Source organism: Phyllobates terribilis, unplaced genomic scaffold (assembly GCF_046119375.1).
Source record: "Phyllobates terribilis strain yellow unplaced genomic scaffold, ASM4611937v1 Scaffold_7__3_contigs__length_470593459, whole genome shotgun sequence".
NCBI classification, from domain to species: Eukaryota; Metazoa; Chordata; class Amphibia; order Anura; family Dendrobatidae; genus Phyllobates; species Phyllobates terribilis.
This window is the reverse complement of record NW_027362767.1, coordinates 159,055,392-159,072,565: the sequence shown is the minus strand read 5'-3', so window position 1 is coordinate 159,072,565 and position 17,174 is coordinate 159,055,392. Positions and strand designations below refer to the sequence as shown.

The 17,174-nt window shown below is 44.1% G+C and overlaps 1 protein-coding gene across 1 annotated transcript in view; it reads left to right on the top strand.

The window, feature by feature from the left end:
* The first annotated feature begins 860 nt into the window (after positions 1-860).
* LOC141153000 (uncharacterized) overlaps positions 861-17,174 on the top strand; it is a 28,448-nt gene continuing 12,134 nt past the window's right edge. The window contains exons 1-4 of the mRNA XM_073637670.1: positions 861-979; positions 13,480-13,788; positions 15,262-15,510; positions 15,827-15,941. Coding sequence (XP_073493771.1) covers positions 934-979; positions 13,480-13,788; positions 15,262-15,510; positions 15,827-15,941 — 719 coding nt within the window. The 5' untranslated portion in view covers positions 861-933. The remainder of the gene's footprint in view (positions 980-13,479; positions 13,789-15,261; positions 15,511-15,826; positions 15,942-17,174) is intronic.

The following is a 17,174-nucleotide window of genomic DNA, read 5'->3' as shown; positions in this document are numbered from 1 at the left end:
ACGTCGGTAATCTGTGGCTGCTGGATATGACTCTACTTTTGATTAGCTGGACTGGTGCGACATGGTGTGTCACTCCATGCCAGCTAGACAAAAGAAGATCCGGGGATGCTGTCAGGTTAAAGGCAGTCTTCAGGGCTCCAGTCCACCGGTCACATGATGACAAGGATTAGAGTGCATTAGCCAGAGAATGATCAAATGAACTTGAGCTTGGTTGGAAGATCAGAAGAGACTATTAAAGGCAGTATAAAAGCAGAATCAGGACATGTAGCAGCCATTTTACAGTGAATCTGGATAGTGAGAGGATGTCATACCTCGCAGCTTAGTCATAGAAATAGGTAGAAAAAGTCATAAAACACTGAAGAAACTGTACCAAAAGTGTGTGACAACACAGCACCCATAGCTAATCAAGTAGAATCAGGACATACAGCAGCCATTCTACAGTCAATCTGGATAGTGAGAGGACGTCACAGCTCATAATTTAGCCATAGAAAGAAATAGAGAATCCGAAGGTTAGACCACAGAAGGAGTCACAGAAGCAAATCAGTTTGTTGCAAGCAGGAACCTTTATTTTTTCACAGAGAGGCACTCAACATAATGGCCAAAACCCAATGGGAGGCACAGCAGCTTGATGGTCCTCAGAACAGCTCCAGTTCTTATGGAAGAGTTAGTTAAGTGGCAAAACAACGACCCATTGACAAACCTGACTATTAGCCAGGGTAGACTGAGAGTAAGCTAATATGCATCTTAAAATTAGGCAAAGTATATTTGTGCAGAAGTTGGTTTTTCTGCAGTAATGTCATTTCATTGTAATTCCGGATTTGATACTTTAAGACTCTTCTCACCTTTTTTTCTCTGAAAAAAGGAAGTGCTCTTTTATTTCTGAAACACAATAAATGTTTTGAGCTTAGTCCAGATATTCCACCCCAAACAACGATGTCTCCTTACTGCAGCGTGTTCCTGCTGCTTACTCTTCAAAAATGTAAGTTTTTTCCTATTTTTTTGTTTGGAAAAATGCTTCATGGGGTTTTCCAGGACACCAAAAACAAAGGACTGTGTTACTTTAAGACTAGAGATGAGCGTTGTTCTACTCGAACTGTTCGCCAATCTCAAATTCGAGCTGTTTTGGGCGGTGTTCGAGCCGTTCGGCGAACACGAACAATTTGGGAAAAATTCGGCTGTTCGAGGTTATGTTCGATAACTGTTCGTGCACCAAAATCATAACTGGATTTTTTCTCAGTAATGATGAAAATTAATGTTAATATGCAGTTTGAGTGTACAGCGGGGTGGGGGGAGGGGCAGGGGATGGATCTCTGCAGGAATAATGAAGATCTCCATTTTTTTTTCTCTTTCCCGCATTTACAGTGGGGAGGTGCAATCTGTCAGCCTATCAGCAGCGCACACACGGAGCAAAGTGCTTTTTTTCACACAAGCAAGGGCATGTGTCATTGGCAGTGTATGTCACATGTCCTTGCCCTATAAGACCAAGCCATTTTCCCCATCGCCACCATTTTCTCACTGCTGCAGCTGCGTGTTAGACGGCACCGCTGTTGCTGTGTGCGCTATACCTTGTTAATTTCAAGCCAATTTTCGCACAAATCTACAGATAGCTTGGGAGTAGGGAATAGTTGTGATTGCAGTCCTTTTAAGGACTAGGTTACAGCATTTCCTACGACTTTTATCAGACAGGTCTGTGCTCTTAAATAGATAGATTGTGGGAGTAAAGACTAATTGTAATTGGAGTCCTTTTCAGGACTAGGTTACATCAGTTCCTATCAGTGTTTGCCAGGCAGGTCTGTGCCAGTGCTGTGCAAGTTTTTTTCACAGCATTTGGCTGAATCTAGCAAAGCTAATCCTTTTTGGCCTATTGCAGAGTGTGTTATTCAGTGGAGTAGCCTATCTGTGCTGCAAGATATACCACCTGTGTATAGAATACCAATTTTTTTACTGCACCTAGTGAAGTAAAATCTTTTGGGCATAGCATCATTCTATTAGTCCATCTATACTGACCTCCATCAGGTTGCAAATTGAATATAATTTTTTTCTGCATCTAGCTCTGAAAAAATATTTGGGCTTCTAGCAGTGTGTGGGACTTGTTCTATTAGTCCATCTATACTGACCTCCATCACGCTGCAAATTCAAAATAATTTTTTGTCTGCATCTAGCTCTGAAAAAATATTTGGCCTTCTAGCAGTGTGTGGGACTTTCTCTATTAGTCCATCTATACTGACCTCCATCAGGTTGCAAACTAAATATATTTTTTTTTATGCATCTACCTCTAAAAAAATATTGGGCTTCTAGCTGTGTGTGGGACTTGTTCTATTAATACATCTATACAGACCTCCATCAGGTTGCAAACTGAATATAATTTTTTTCTGCATCTACCTCTGAAAAAATATTTGGGCTTCTAGCTGTGTGTGGGACTTGTTCTATTAGTCCATCTATACTGACCTCCATCAGGTTGCAAACTGAATATAATTTTTTTCTGCATCTAGCTCTGAAAAAATATTTGGCCTTCTAGCAGTGTGTGGGACTTTCTCTATTAGTCCATCTATACTGACCTCCATCAGGTTGCAAATTAAAAATAATTTATATCTGCATCTAGCTCTGAAAAAATATTTGGCCTTCTAGCAGTGTGTGGGACTTTCTCTATTAGTCCATCTATACTGACCTCCATTAGGTTGCAAATTAAAAATAATTTTTTGTCTGCATCTAGCTCTGAAAAAATATTTGGCCTTCTAGCAGTGTGTGGGACTTTATATATTAGTCCATCTATACTGACCTCCATCAGGTTGCAAACTGAATATATTTTTTTTCTGCATCTACCAATGAAAAAATATTTGGGCTTCTAGCAGTGTGTGGGACTTTCTCTATTAGTCCATCTATACTGACCTCCATCAGGTTGCAAATTAAAAATAATTTTTATCTGCATCTAGCTCTGAAAAAATATTTGGCCTTCTAGCAGTGTGTGGGACTTTCTCTATTAGTCCATCTATACTGACCTCCATCAGGTTGCAAATTAAAAATAATTTTTTGTCTGCATCTAGCTCTGAAAAAATATTTGGCCTTCTAGCAGTGTGTGGGACTTTCTCTATTAGTCCATCTATACTGACCTCCATCAGGTTGCAAACTGAATATAATTTTTTTCTGCATCTAGCTCTGAAAAAATATTAGGCCTTCTACCTGTGTGTGGGACTTTCTCTATTAGTCCATCTATACTGACCTCCATCAGGTTGCAAATTAAAAATAATTTTTTGTCTGCATCTAGCTCTGAAAAAAATATTTGGCCTTCTAGCAGTGTGTGGGACTTTCTCTATTAGTCCATCTATACTGACCTCCATCAGGTTGCAAATTAAAAATAATTTATATCTGCATCTAGCTCTGAAAAAATATTTGGCCTTCTAGCAGTGTGTGGGACTTTCTCTATTAGTCCATCTATACTGACCTCCATCAGGTTGCAAATTAAAAATAATTTTTATCTGCATCTAGCTCTGAAAAAATATTTGGCCATCTAGCTGTGTGTGGGACTTGTTCTATTAGTCCATCTATACTGACCTCCATCAGGTTGCAAACTGAATATATTTTTTTTCTGCATCTACCTCTGAAAAAATATTGGGCTTCTAGCTGTGTGTGGGACTTGTTCTATAAATCCATCTATACAGACCTCCATCAGGTTGCAAACTGAATATATTTTTTTTCTGCATCTACCTCTGAAAAAATATTGGGCTTCTAGCGGTGTGTGGGACTTGTTCTATTAGTCCATCTATACTGACCTCCATCAGGTTGCAAACTGAATATAATTTTTTTCTGCATCTAGCTCTGAAAAAATATTTGGCCTTCTAGCAGTGTGTGGGACTTTCTCTATTAGTCCATCTATACTGACCTCCATCAGGTTGCAAATTAAAAATAATTTTTATCTGCATCTAGCTCTGAAAAAATATTTGGCCTTCTAGCTGTGTGTGGGACTTGTTCTATTAGTCCATCTATACTGACCTCCATCAGGTTGCAAACTGAATATATTTTTTTTCTGCATCTACCTCTGAAAAAATATTTGGGCTTCTAGCTGTGTGTAGGACTTGTTCTATTAGTCCATCTATACTGACCTCCATCAGGTTGCAAACTGAATACAATTTTTTTCTGCATCTACCTCTGAAAAAATATTTGGGCTTCTAGCTGTGTGTGGGACTTTCTCTATTAGTCCATCTATACTGACCTCCATCAGGTTGCAAATTGAATATAATTTTTTTCTGCATCTAACCCAGCCAATAGTTTTGGCCTAATACCACAGTTTGGCCACTCAGCTCTGCTCGGTTCCCATCCATTGTTTTTTTGTGCAAACAACTCCAGAGTTGTGAATTAGTTAACCACTAAAATGAGTGGAAAAAGGCCTGCTGCTGGTGGAAAGGAAAATAGACGTGTTGGGAAGGGGAAAAAAGGTTGTGTCCGTGGGGTAGGTGTTAAAGCAACAGTAACATCTGCAGAAGAAAGACCATCTTCCAGCCAAACTAAAATGTCTACTTCTTTTAGCGGACAATGTGATAAGATCCCTTTCTTACGGCCACGCCAATCGCTACAAATTCCAGATGAGGCACAAAAACAGCAGGTGCTTCAACGGATATCAAGTGCTCCTTTAAGTGGGCTCTCCTCCACATCAACTTCAACATCACAAATACTCCAGTCCTCAAAGGTGTCACCCCAATCGCACTTGCTTCCTCACAGCTCCCAAATCTCCAGCTGCCCGTCTGAGTATGAGGTAGAACAGATGGTTGAGTCTGCAGAGCTGTTTACTCATACTATAGCCTGGGAATCAGAGGTCGACTCCAGCGCTTCTGTGAATCCAGACGAGGAAATGATCTGCACTGATGCCCAGAATCTTTGAGTCGGATCTAGGACCAGACGCAGAAGGTTCTGACCATAATGTAGACCCTCATTCCCAAACTGTAACTCCTGTTGGTGGAGACAATGAGGAAGACGATGATGAGACTCAAATACCTGATTGGAGCGACAACTTTAGTTTTTTGTCAGGGCAGGAACAGGTTGGCTCTGAGGACGACGGGTGTGATAATGCACAGGGTGATGATGATGAGGTTGGAGATCTCACTTACTGTCAAACCACAGTCAGCCAAGAGATGAGGTCAGCAGAGGAGGTGGAGGAAGATGCTAGTGACGACGAGGTCAGGTTGCGCCTTCCTGGACAGAGACGTAGTACTGGAAGCACGTCAACAACTGCATCCTCAAACACAACTCTGCCTCTCACCACAAGTCGTGGTGGCTCTTCAGGTCGCATGGGTGCTAAGCCTTGCATAGCCTGGGCATTTTTTCAGATCGATAAAGATGACCCAACTCGTGTTATCTGTAACATTTGTCAGCAAAAGCTAAGTAGAGGCCAAAAAATACATAGTTTGAGTACTTCATGCATGAACCGGCACATGGACATGAAGCATAAGTTGCAGTGGGAAGCTCAGTGTGCTACAATGCGGCCTAGCCGGCCGGGCCAACCACCGTCTGCCATATCTTGTGCATCCGCGGCCTCTTCATCCTCTGTGACTGGGGGGACAGCAGTCACACCTGTTTTGGGGCGCAGACCTGCCACCTCTTTACCCGCAACAGCCAGCGTGATTGGCAGGTCATCATTTTCTTTGGAGGTGGTAACACCAGCTGGTGTTGAGCGCTGTCCGACATCGATAGCACCACCTTTGGATCAAGGCAACCTAACATGTCCGCCTGCATCTTCCTCACAGACCGGCAGTTTGCCGGGGACACCCTTATCAACCCCGTCTAAGCACAATAGCCAGCCCTCGGTCCCTCAGATGTGGACAAGTAAAAGACCATTTCCTCCTAGCCATGAGAAAACTAAGAGGTTGAATTTCACCATCTGCAAGCTCTTGGCTACAGAAATGCTGCCTTTCCGCCTGGTGGACACAGAGGATTTTCGAGACCTTATGTCCGTCGCAGTGCCCCAGTACCAGATGCCCAGTCGGCACTACTTCTCAAAGAAAGGTGTGCCTGCGCTCCACCAGCATGTCGCACACAACATCACCGCTTCTTTGAGAAACTCTGTGTGTGACAGGGTGCATTTCACCACAGACACTTGGACGAGTAGGCATGGACAGGGGCGTTACATGTCGCTGACTGGGCACTGGGTAACTGTGGTGACAGCAGGACAAGGGTCTGCTGTCCAAGTCTTGCCGTCCCCACGAGTTGTGCGTCAATCCTCTTTATGTCAAAGTTCCTCCACTGCTTCTGCCTCCTCAACCTCCTCTCGGTCTTCCACCTGCACCCAAAGCCTGTCTGGTCATGCCGCAAGCTTTCTAACTGCGCAGAAGGGATCCTGCACACCTCCTTACTATGCTGGCAGTAGGGCTCAACGTCATCAGGCGGTTTTTACTTTGAAATGTCTGGGAAATGTGAGTCACACAGCTGAGGAGTTGTGGTCAGCTCTGGAGAACCAATTTCATGAATGGTTGTCTCCACTGGACCTGAAACCAGGGAAGGCCGTGTGCGACAATGCTGCAAACCTGGGTGCGGCCATTCGCCGGGGCAATGTCACACACGTGCCTTGTATGGCTCACGTGTTGAACCTGGTTGTCCAGCAATTTTTAGCCCACTATCCCAGACTAGATGGCCTTCTGCAGAGGACACGGTCGCTGTGTGCTCACTTCCGCCGTTCGCATCCCGCAGCTCAGCGACTTACATCTCTACAGAAGTCATTGGGCCTGCCACTTCACCGGCTAAAATGCGATGTGCCTACCCGGTGGAATTCAACTCTGCACATGTTGCAGCGACTGTGGCAGCACCGACAAGCCCTGGTGCAATACGTTCTGACGTATAGCCTGGGCCAACGAGATCCAGACGTGGGGCAAATCACGCTGGAGGAGTGGTCTCAGATCAGGGACCTATGCACCCTTCTGCACAGTTTTGAAATGGCGACGAAGATGTTTAGTGCTGACGATGCCATTATCAGCATGACTATTCCGGTGATTTACATGCTGGAGCACATGTTAAACAGAATTCGGAGTCAGGTGGTGGCACAAGAGGAGGTGGAGGAAGTAGAGGAGGAGGAGTTGTATGCGGAAGGGCTAACATCTGCAAGGTCCAGACGGTCGGCAGCACCAAGGCGGCAGGCATGTGAGGGTGGGGGAGATGGTTTTACCAGGGCGCATGGTAGCAGCCAAACTAGTGAGGAAGGTGCAGGAGCCCAGGAAGAAGTGGAGGACAAACTGATGGAAGACTCATCAGATGAGGGAAACCTTGATCACATTTCTGTTGTGCGAGGTTGGGGGGAGAGGACAGAGGAAGGAAGCATGATTGTTACCTCGCCACCAACACAACAGGGACTTGGTGCTACTGGATGTGCAACACACATGAGTGCCTTCTTGCTGCACTACCTGCAACATGACCCTCGAATTGTGAGAATTAGAAATAATCCTGACTACTGGGTTGCCACACTGTTAGATCCCCGGTACAAAAGTAAATTTGCAGAAATTATTCCTGCCATAGAAAGGGATGCACGCATGCAGGAGTATCAGCAGAGACTGTTGCAGAATCTTACATGTGCTTTTCCACAAAACACCAGTGGTGCACGTAGTGAATCTCACAGTTCCAACTTGCCAACCGTGGGACCGTCAAGTGTTCAGCACTCAAACCGTAACAGAACCACAGTATCTGGTGGTAACATCAATTTTGCGGAATCATTTCACCACTTTTTTAGCCCATCCTTTGCAAGGCCACAGGAGACAAGAAGTCTGACACATAGTCAACGCCTAGAGACGATGGTACAGGAGTATCTCCAAGTAAACATTGAAGCCATGACTGTGTCACTGGACCCTTGCTCTTTTTGGGCTTCCAATCTGGATAAATGGCCGGAGCTAGCCACTTATGCCTTGGAGATCTTGTCATGCCCAGCAGCCAGCGTTCTGTCTGAACGTGTGTTCAGCGCTGCTGGTGGTGTGCTGACAGATAAGCGCACGCGGCTCTCCACTGATAATGTAGACAGACTCACGTTCATAAAGATGAACAAATCATGGATCCGAAACGACTTTTCTACCCCTGTGTCATCCTGGGGAGAGTAAAAGCTTGATGATTGGTTAAAATCACCCTACCAAACGTTTTAAGCTTTCAAATTACTAATCATGTTTATCTGTATCTTGGCTGGAAAATAATTTGGGCTTTGTAGCAGTGTGCAGCACTGATTCTATTAGGCCATCTATAATAAGCTCCACCAGATTTAAAATTACTAATCATGTTTATCTGTATCTTGACTGGAAAATAATTTGGGCTTTGTAGCAGTGTGCAGCACTGATCCTATTAGGCCATCTATACTAAGCTCCACCAGATTTAAAATTAATAATAATTTTTAGCTGCATCTAGCCCGGAAAATAATTTTGGGGCTCCGAGATGCGCAAGACACATAAGTGCCTTCTTGCTGCACTACCTGCAACATGACCCTCATATTGTCAGAATTCGAAGTAATCATGACTACTGGGTTGCCACACTCTTAGATCCCCCAAACTTTTCGATCAACCTTTTCATTTTAATAAAGACCAAAAAAATGGTCATTTTTGAAATTATAAGCATTAGCAGGTTATTAGAAACTGAAATCAAACAGTTTTCAACTCAAAACTTTATTCTAGGTGATGTTACATTTTCACATAGGACCCCTTGTTTGAAAGGAGCTTCTGAACTCTCTCGTCCATTGAATTTGTCAGGTTTTGGATGGTTTCTGCTTCAATTGTTTTGCATGAGGACAGAATACCCTCCCAGAGCTGTTGCTTAGATGTGAACTGCCTCCCGCCATCATAGACACTCCTTTTAATGATGCTCCAGAGGTTCTGAATGGGGTAGAGGTCAGGGGAGCATGGGGGTCACACCATAAGTTTGTCCCCTTTTATGCTCATATCAGCCAGAGATGCAGATATTTTATGTGCAGCATGAGATGGTGCATTATCATGCAAAAAAATGATCTTGCTGTGAAATACACGGTTCTTCTTCTTGAACCATGCCAGGAAGTGCTGTTTGAGAAAATCCACATACATTATGGAGTTCATCTTTAGCGCCTTCAGGGATCCTAAAGGGGCCGACAATCTCTCTCCCCATGATTCCAGCCCAAAACATTACTCCACCTCCTCCTTGTTGGCGCTGTAGCCGTGTTTGCGTGGGGTGTCCATCAACCAGCCATCCTCCACTCCATCCATCTGGACCATCGAGCGCTGCACGGCACTCATCCGTGAACAAAACAGTTTTGAAATCAGTCTTCATGTAATGTTTGGCCCACTGGAGCCGTTTCTGCTTGTGTGAAGTGGATAGAGGAGGTCGACAGGATGGCGTATGCACAGCTGCAAACCTCTGAAGGACCCTGCATCTTGTTGTTCGGGGGACGTTGGAGGCACCAGCAGCTTCAAAAACTTGTCTGCTGCTATGACAAGGCTTTTTTGCCGCTGCTCTTTTAACCTGACGTAATTGCCTGTAAGAAAGAGTCCTCAATTTGCCCTTATCAGCACGCACACGTGTGTACTGTGAATCAGCTACATACTTCTTGATTGCCAAGACACTTCATCCTGATCATCGCACAATGTTGATTGTAGTCATGCCTTGACCTAAACACTCCACAATTTGTTGCTTCTCAGCAGCCGACACATCCTTTTTCTTTCCCATTTTGGCAGAAAATGTAGGCTGCTTAATAATGTGAGACAGCCTTCTTAAGTAGTCTTGCCTTTCATTGGACACACCTGCCAAACTAATTAGCACAGGTGTCTGCAATTGCTTACAGTGATATAAAGAGCCCTGACACACATCACCATCAATGAGTTTAACTGACAAACAAACAAATTATTCCCTTATCACTCCTAAACACTTTTTGCATAATAATTTGGAACACAGTGTACATGTGCTTTTCCACAAAACACCAGTGGTTCACGTAGTGAATCTTACAGTTCTAACTTGCCAACCGTGGTCTGTATGGAGTTGTTCAATAAAGGGCCCAAAATTAAGATAACATAGATGGGAGAGGTCTCTATGAATAGGAATTCCTAAGTATTTGATACCCTGTGAGGGCCAGGCAAAGGGAAAGTTGGACTGGATGGAATCCTATATGGATTTGGGGAGGGAGACATCGAGGGCCTCAGACTTCGCTGCATTGATTTTAAAATTTGACCATGTAACAAAGTGATCTATTTCAGCCATAACAGCATGGATGGATATATGTGATTGAGTGATATATACTAGGACATCATCAGCAAATAGAGAGCACTTGTACTCGGTGCCTCCCACCTCAATCCACCTAATATTGGGGTTATGGCGAATTGATGAGAGCAGGTGCTCCGTCACTAGGATGTATAAGAGAGGGGACAGAGGACATCCCTGCCTTGTCCCATTGGTGATTGTGAAAGGTGATGAAAATGTTCTGATGCACCCCCTGGGCCTTGGGACACCCGGAGCCGGACCCTTTTTGGTGGATGCTGGTGGTTGTATTCTTCGTGGCGGCGACCCGCTTCCGTGGCTCAGGGTGGTCAAACCAGTGGCGGAACTATTTATGTGGTTTTGATGTTTAAATGTCCGACTACGCCACCCGTGGATTGCGGTCAGAGTGAACCGCCGCTGCAGGGCAGACCGCTGAGGCTGGTGTTGTGGGTGCAGCAGAGCGTAGCATAACTCCCCACGGGAGGAGTATAGCCTCAGGGCAGTGTATGCGGAGGATGGGGGTGATGGTGCAGGGCAGCAGCAGTAACGACACGGAGTCAGTGATGCAGTCCAGGGCCTTTACTCACAGTTCTTATTATCCAGACCACATCTGCAGGTAAGGGCTGCCCACGTCATACTGTGCTCACCAGGTGAGGGGCTCAGACAACTCCTAGATAACTTTGGAGCACTTCACAGGACCCCCTTTGTGTGTCCTTTGTCTGGCCTTTCTTACCAACCCTTCTGTCCGGCTGCCTCGGGCCTCCTCTTGGTAAACTTGGCGCCAGTTTCCCTGACCCTATGTGGTGCCTTCCTAGCGGGTGTAGCGAGGGGCTGCGCTACATAAAATGTCACAGCCTCCGGTTTCTAGCTGAGGGTCGTTTCCTGCCTCCACTAGTTTCGGGGACCGGTCTCCCCCTTTGGCCTGAACCCTCCACGCAGGTGGATTCGGGCGTGCGGTGGCGACTCGCCCGTCCGCACCCCTGGGATCCCTTCATTCCTCGTTCCTGGAGCCTTCTCCGCTCCTCTTCCTTCCTTCTCCCTCTTCCAGGCCTGGGCCTCTGTTACTAGGCCCGCCTCCGGAGCAGAGCTCATGCAGAGCCCCTGCTCCCTGCCACTTCTGCTCAGACTTCTCTGCACTGAACTAAGATGGTGCCCACCTTTTATACTCCCTTCTCAATGCACCCAGGAACTGCTTCCTCCCTGCTCCTGCACTACAGGGTTCCCCTTCCTCAGTGTTCCCTCCCCCCACTCCAGCCAGGGACAGGGACTGTCGTGCCCATCTCAGAGGCATATTGGTTGCCCTGCCCCACGGCAATGTGGTGTAATGCATGCAGGTGTCGGGTCCTGATCCACACTCCATCCTTACCTGAGAGTGAGATATCACACCTCTGGGTGAGGTGCAATACCTCTGTATCAACGGAGCCCTCAGGGTGCTACAGTTCCATTTATCTTCAGCCTAGGTGACGTATTGTGATACAGAGCCGTGATTTTGGCTATAAAAGGGTCCCCTAGACCCCTACCCCAAGCTTTTTAAGAGAATCATATATGGCGTGCCAGGAGACTCTATGGAATGCTTTCTCAGCATCCAACGAGAGTATCTAATTACAAATTTTTAACTGCATCTAGCCCAGGAAATTCTTTGTGCCTAGTAGCAGTGTCTGCTAGTCAGCGGATTATCCCGGCTGTTAAGCAAGCTACACCACCTGTAGTTTGGACACTTAATTTTTTCAAAGGAAATGCTTCAGGACCACGGGATACTCAGTGAAGAGCATCAGGAGGCACCCCAAGGCATAGGGGCTGGGACTGGCAGTAGGATGCCTTGCGGTGGACAGCCGAGCTCGATCCTTATAAAAGCTTTTTAACTGCAGCAGCTTTAGTGGACGCTACTGGAGCTGGAATTACGCGGCTGCTGGCATGAGACTTGCCCTCCAATAGATCCTTGTAAATGGATTTAAAGTGTATTCATTCAAATTAGAGAGACAATTTAAATTAAAAAGCTTAGAGCTGCCTCCACCACAGGGGGGCTCGCTCAACCCACCAGCGGACAGGCACCAGTATTGGGAGAGGGGGGCTGGCCGTCAGGGTTCACCGCGGCTCTGGCACAAACCCGGCGACACGGAGGTGGCACGGGCAGGAGCGGACTGAACGTGTCGGCTTCTCACTTTTTGGATTTTAGAAGGGCATGACATGCCTATATCTGTGTCTCCCCCTCCTTTTACTCCTCCACCTCTTTTCTTTTCGCATGACTATATGTACTTGTCACTTTTCCATGTGTTAGTTGTGTCTTCTGAGCAGTTTGTCAGCTTTTGGACACCTTTGAAGGTGTTTTCTATGTGTTTCTATGTGTTTTTGTTTGCCTGCCATTGGTTTTAACGGTGTTCGAAGGTGTTCGACGAACAGTTCGACGAACAGTTCGGCGAACACACGGGCGTTCGACGAACCGAACCGAACTCGAACACTACGGGGGTGGCTCAACACTATTTAAGACTAAGTTCACAAGAGCCAATTTTAGGTTCTCATAAGAGAGGAATATCTTCTGGACTCCAAGAAGAGTCATTGGGTAGCTCCATCACCACATGTAATCCTTTCATCCAAAAAACATTCAAGGGGTGGTAGATGTGGCATGGAGGGGGCAACACCAGAATAGGGTACTCAGTTATCTTCACATGATTCACTAAACAAACCTAAAACACAAATATCCCCTAAAACTGGCTTATATGTTATTGAGTAGCGGTGAGCTAATCGATTTGGTAGAAATTGAATTTGTGCCGAATTTTTAGGATTTTCCCAAGCACGTTATATTAGAAAATATGCGATACGACTTGTCTAAAATAGGTGCCACCATTTTACACATTGAAAGCGAATACATTAGCCAGAAAAATATCACATGAACTCGAGTATGATTGGAAGATCAGAAAAGACTACCGTAGCCAGTATAAAAGCAGAATCAGGAAATGCAGCCGCCATTCTACAATGAATCTGGATAGTGAGAGGACGTCATAGCTCACATCTTAGTCATAGCAATAGGTAGAAAAAGTCCTAAAACACTGAAGAAACTGTACCGAAAGTGTGTGACACCTGTAGCTATATCGGTTGAGGTTACTCTGATATTAAGGAGACTGTCTTAGCATTAAAGAGCTTGAAATGGGTTTAAAACAGTCCCACGAGACCTCACAGTGTTACACATGTCTTTTCAGGGCAATTGGATGCTTTGGAGTACTTCCGATTAGCGGCCATTGGCGGAAGCTGTAGTACCTGTAGAGGTAGTGTGCACCATATTTTATAACATCTTTCTATTGACAGGTGTCTTTTGTGTCCGTCCATGTGGAGCAGAGAAATATGTGTCTGCCCTTGAGGGAGGGAATGTAATTCTACAAGTGGTCGAGGAAGAGTTTGAGGATATTTCCTGGGTTTTTAATAAGGTCCACATTGCAACTACTACACCGAACAGCACTATCATTATCAAAAGTTGGAACTTCAAATCAAAGCTTTATACTGAGAATGGCTCGTTAGGAATCGCAGAGATAAGCATGGCTGACAGTGGAACGTTCACAGCCAGTGTTTTTAAGAAAGAAGACAGTTGTAGCCAATGCTACCAACTCAGCGTGCACAGTAAGATATGGCAAACCTTGTGTTATACATCTTCTTATATATAGTGGACCATGTTGGAATAACCTGGGCATCATCTGTACTTAATGATGAATGTAAAGCATTAAACATGTATGGCTGATATAACCTGAGCATCTTCTGTATATAATTATATCTATATATATATATACAGCTGGTATAACCTGGGTATCTCCTGTATATAATTATATATGTACAGCTGGTATAACCTGAGCATCTCCTGTATATAATTATATATGTGCAGCTGGTATAACCTGGGCATCTCCTGTATATAATTATATATGTACAGCTGGTATAACCAGGGCATCTCCTGCATATAATTATATATGTACAGCTGGTATAACCTGGGCATCTCCTATATATAATTATATATGCACAGCTGGTATAACCTGGGCAACTCCTGTATATAATTATATATGTACAGCTGGTATAACCAGGGCATCTCCTGCATATAATTATATATGTACAGCTGGTATAACCAGGGCATCTCCTGCATATAATTATATATGTACAGCTGGTATAACCTGGGCATCTCCTATATATAATTATATATGCACAGCTGGTATAACCTGGGCAACTCCTGTATATAATTATATATGTACAGCTGGTATAACCAGGGCATCTCCTGCATATAATTATATATGTACAGCTGGTATAACCTGGGCATCTCCTATATATAATTATATATGCACAGCTGGTATAACCTGGGCAACTCCTGTATATAATTATATATGTACAGCTGGTATAACCTGGCATCTCCTGTGTATAATTATATATATACAGCTGGTATAACCTGGACATCTCCTGTATATAATTATATATGTACAGCTGGTATAACCTGGACATCTCCTGTATATAATTAAATATGTACAGCTGGTATAACCTGGGCATATCCTGTATATCATAATATATGTACAGCTGGTATAACCTGGGCATCTTATGTATATAATTAGATATGTATAGCTGGTATAACCTGGGCATCTCCTGTATATAATTATATATGTACAGCTGGTATAACCTGGGCATCTTCTGTATATAATTATATATGTACAGCTGGTATAACCTGAGATTCTCCTGTATATAATTATATATGTACAACTGGTATAACCTGAGATTCTCCTGTATATAATTATATATGTACAGCTGGTATAACCTGGGCATCTCTTGTATATAATTATATATGTACAGCTGGTATAACCTGGGCATTTCCTGCATATTATTATATATGTACAGCTGGTATAACTTGGACATCTCCTGTATATAATGATATATGTACAGCTGGTATAAGTTTTACATCTTCTTGTATATAGTCATATGATCCACACTGGTATAACCTAGGTATGTCATATCTGTTTATTTACCAGCAGTGGTTTATGATGTAGGACGCTCTCGGTTTGCAGATGATTTATTGAGACTTATTGGTGTTTCATGACTTTACTTAGATTTCCTTTATTTCAGGTAATTTTACAAACCATGACATACAGGTCCACCATAACCTCACCGGGGATGGGGGCTGCTTCATAACATGTGCAGTCAACAAAGCCGATGTGACAATCACTTGGAGCAGTCTGAACACCGACTACAAAGAAGAGGCGTCCACCCTCCATCTTAATCGGACAAGAATGAATTCCTCTTGGGTGTGCACCGCTGCAAACAGAGTCATCAACATCTCCAAGATCATCGAGCCGGGGACATTATGTTATGAAGGTAGATTAAGGGATCTGTCATTGTAGAACTTTTTGCTTATAACAATGAGAACAATAAAATTACATCTTATGCTTAGTTAATTAATCCAGGGATTTAATCTGACTGCCAGATTGGTGTCGGGAAGTGAATTTTTCCTCAATGATGTAAATTGGCCTTTACCGCATGGGTTTTTTTTTGCCTTCCCCTGGATCAACTCTGCGGAATAGCTGCAGTGCACAAGAAATAGGCTGAACTGGATGGACGCTTGTCTTTTTTCGGCCTTATAAACTATGTAACTATGTAATGAATATTTAATTGATTTGTCTTTATATTCCAGAGATAGTGAAAAGTAAAATAGTGAGAAATCTAATATTGGTGTGTGCCACACTGGTAGTATTGGGAGCTGTACTTGCTTTTTGCCTGAAGAAAAAGATAATGACTTCTTCTACCTGGTGAGCATTTTAGCTTTTCTTGCATTCTCCATCACTCTCAAGTGTATTCTGAATGTTGTGTTGCCTGGGATTTTGCAGGAGCCAGTCAGCAGACCGATAGCCAGATGGACCCTGTGGCCGAGTGAACTTGTGCTATTTAGATCCCCATATGTAGTGGATGTTACATGCAGTCCTATGTATCACCATAGATAATACACCAGCAACTCAATGACGATCTTTTCTTTGATCAAACAGTAATTTTACCTTTTCTTCTATATCCGTCCCAGACCACCATGACAACTTCTTCTATCCACAATTTGTTTCTACAGAATGTAAGGCTCATATTACATCTTAGGCTCATCAACTTCTAATCACCCTGCTCATTTTTCCCTCATCTGTACACAAACCACATAGTGCTATACCCATCCAAAGTACCCTAGGCATTAATAATGCCCACGAAGCCCTACACAATTTAACTCCTTCACCCCCGAGCCTGTTTTCACCTTCATGACCAGGCCAAATTTTACAATTCTGACCAGTGTCACTTTATGTGGTAATAACTAGAGATGAGCGTTGTTCTACTCGAACTGTTCGCCAATCTCAAATTCAAGCTGTTTTGGGCGGTGTTCGAGCCGGTCGGCGAACACGAACAATTTGAGAAAAATTCGGCTGTTCGAGGTTATGTTCGATAACTGTTCGTGCACCAAAATCATAACTGGATTTTTTCTCAGTAATGATGAAAATTAATGTTAATACGCAGTTTGAGTGTACAGCGGGGCGGGGGGAGGGGCAGGGGATGGATCTCTGCAGGAACAATGAAGATCTCCATTTTTTTTTCTCTTTCCCGCATTTGCAGTGGGGAGGTGCAATCTGTCAGCCTATCAGCAGCGCACACACGGAGCGAAGTGCTTTTTTTCACACAAGCAAGGGCATGTGTGATTGGCAGTGTATGTCACATGTCCTTGCCCTATAAGACCATGCCATTTTCCCCGTCGCCACCATTTTCTCACTGCTGCAGCTGCGTGTTAGACGGCACCGCTGTTGCTGTGTGCGCTATACCTTGTTAATTTCAAGCCAATTTTCGCACAAATATACAGATAGCTTGGGAGTAGGGAATAGTTGTGATTGCAGTCCTTTTAAGGACTAGGTTACAGCATTTCCTACGACTTTTATCAGGCAGGTCTGTGCTCTTAAATAGATAGATTGTGGGAGTAAAGACTAATTGTAATTGGAGTCCTTTTCAGGACTAGGTTA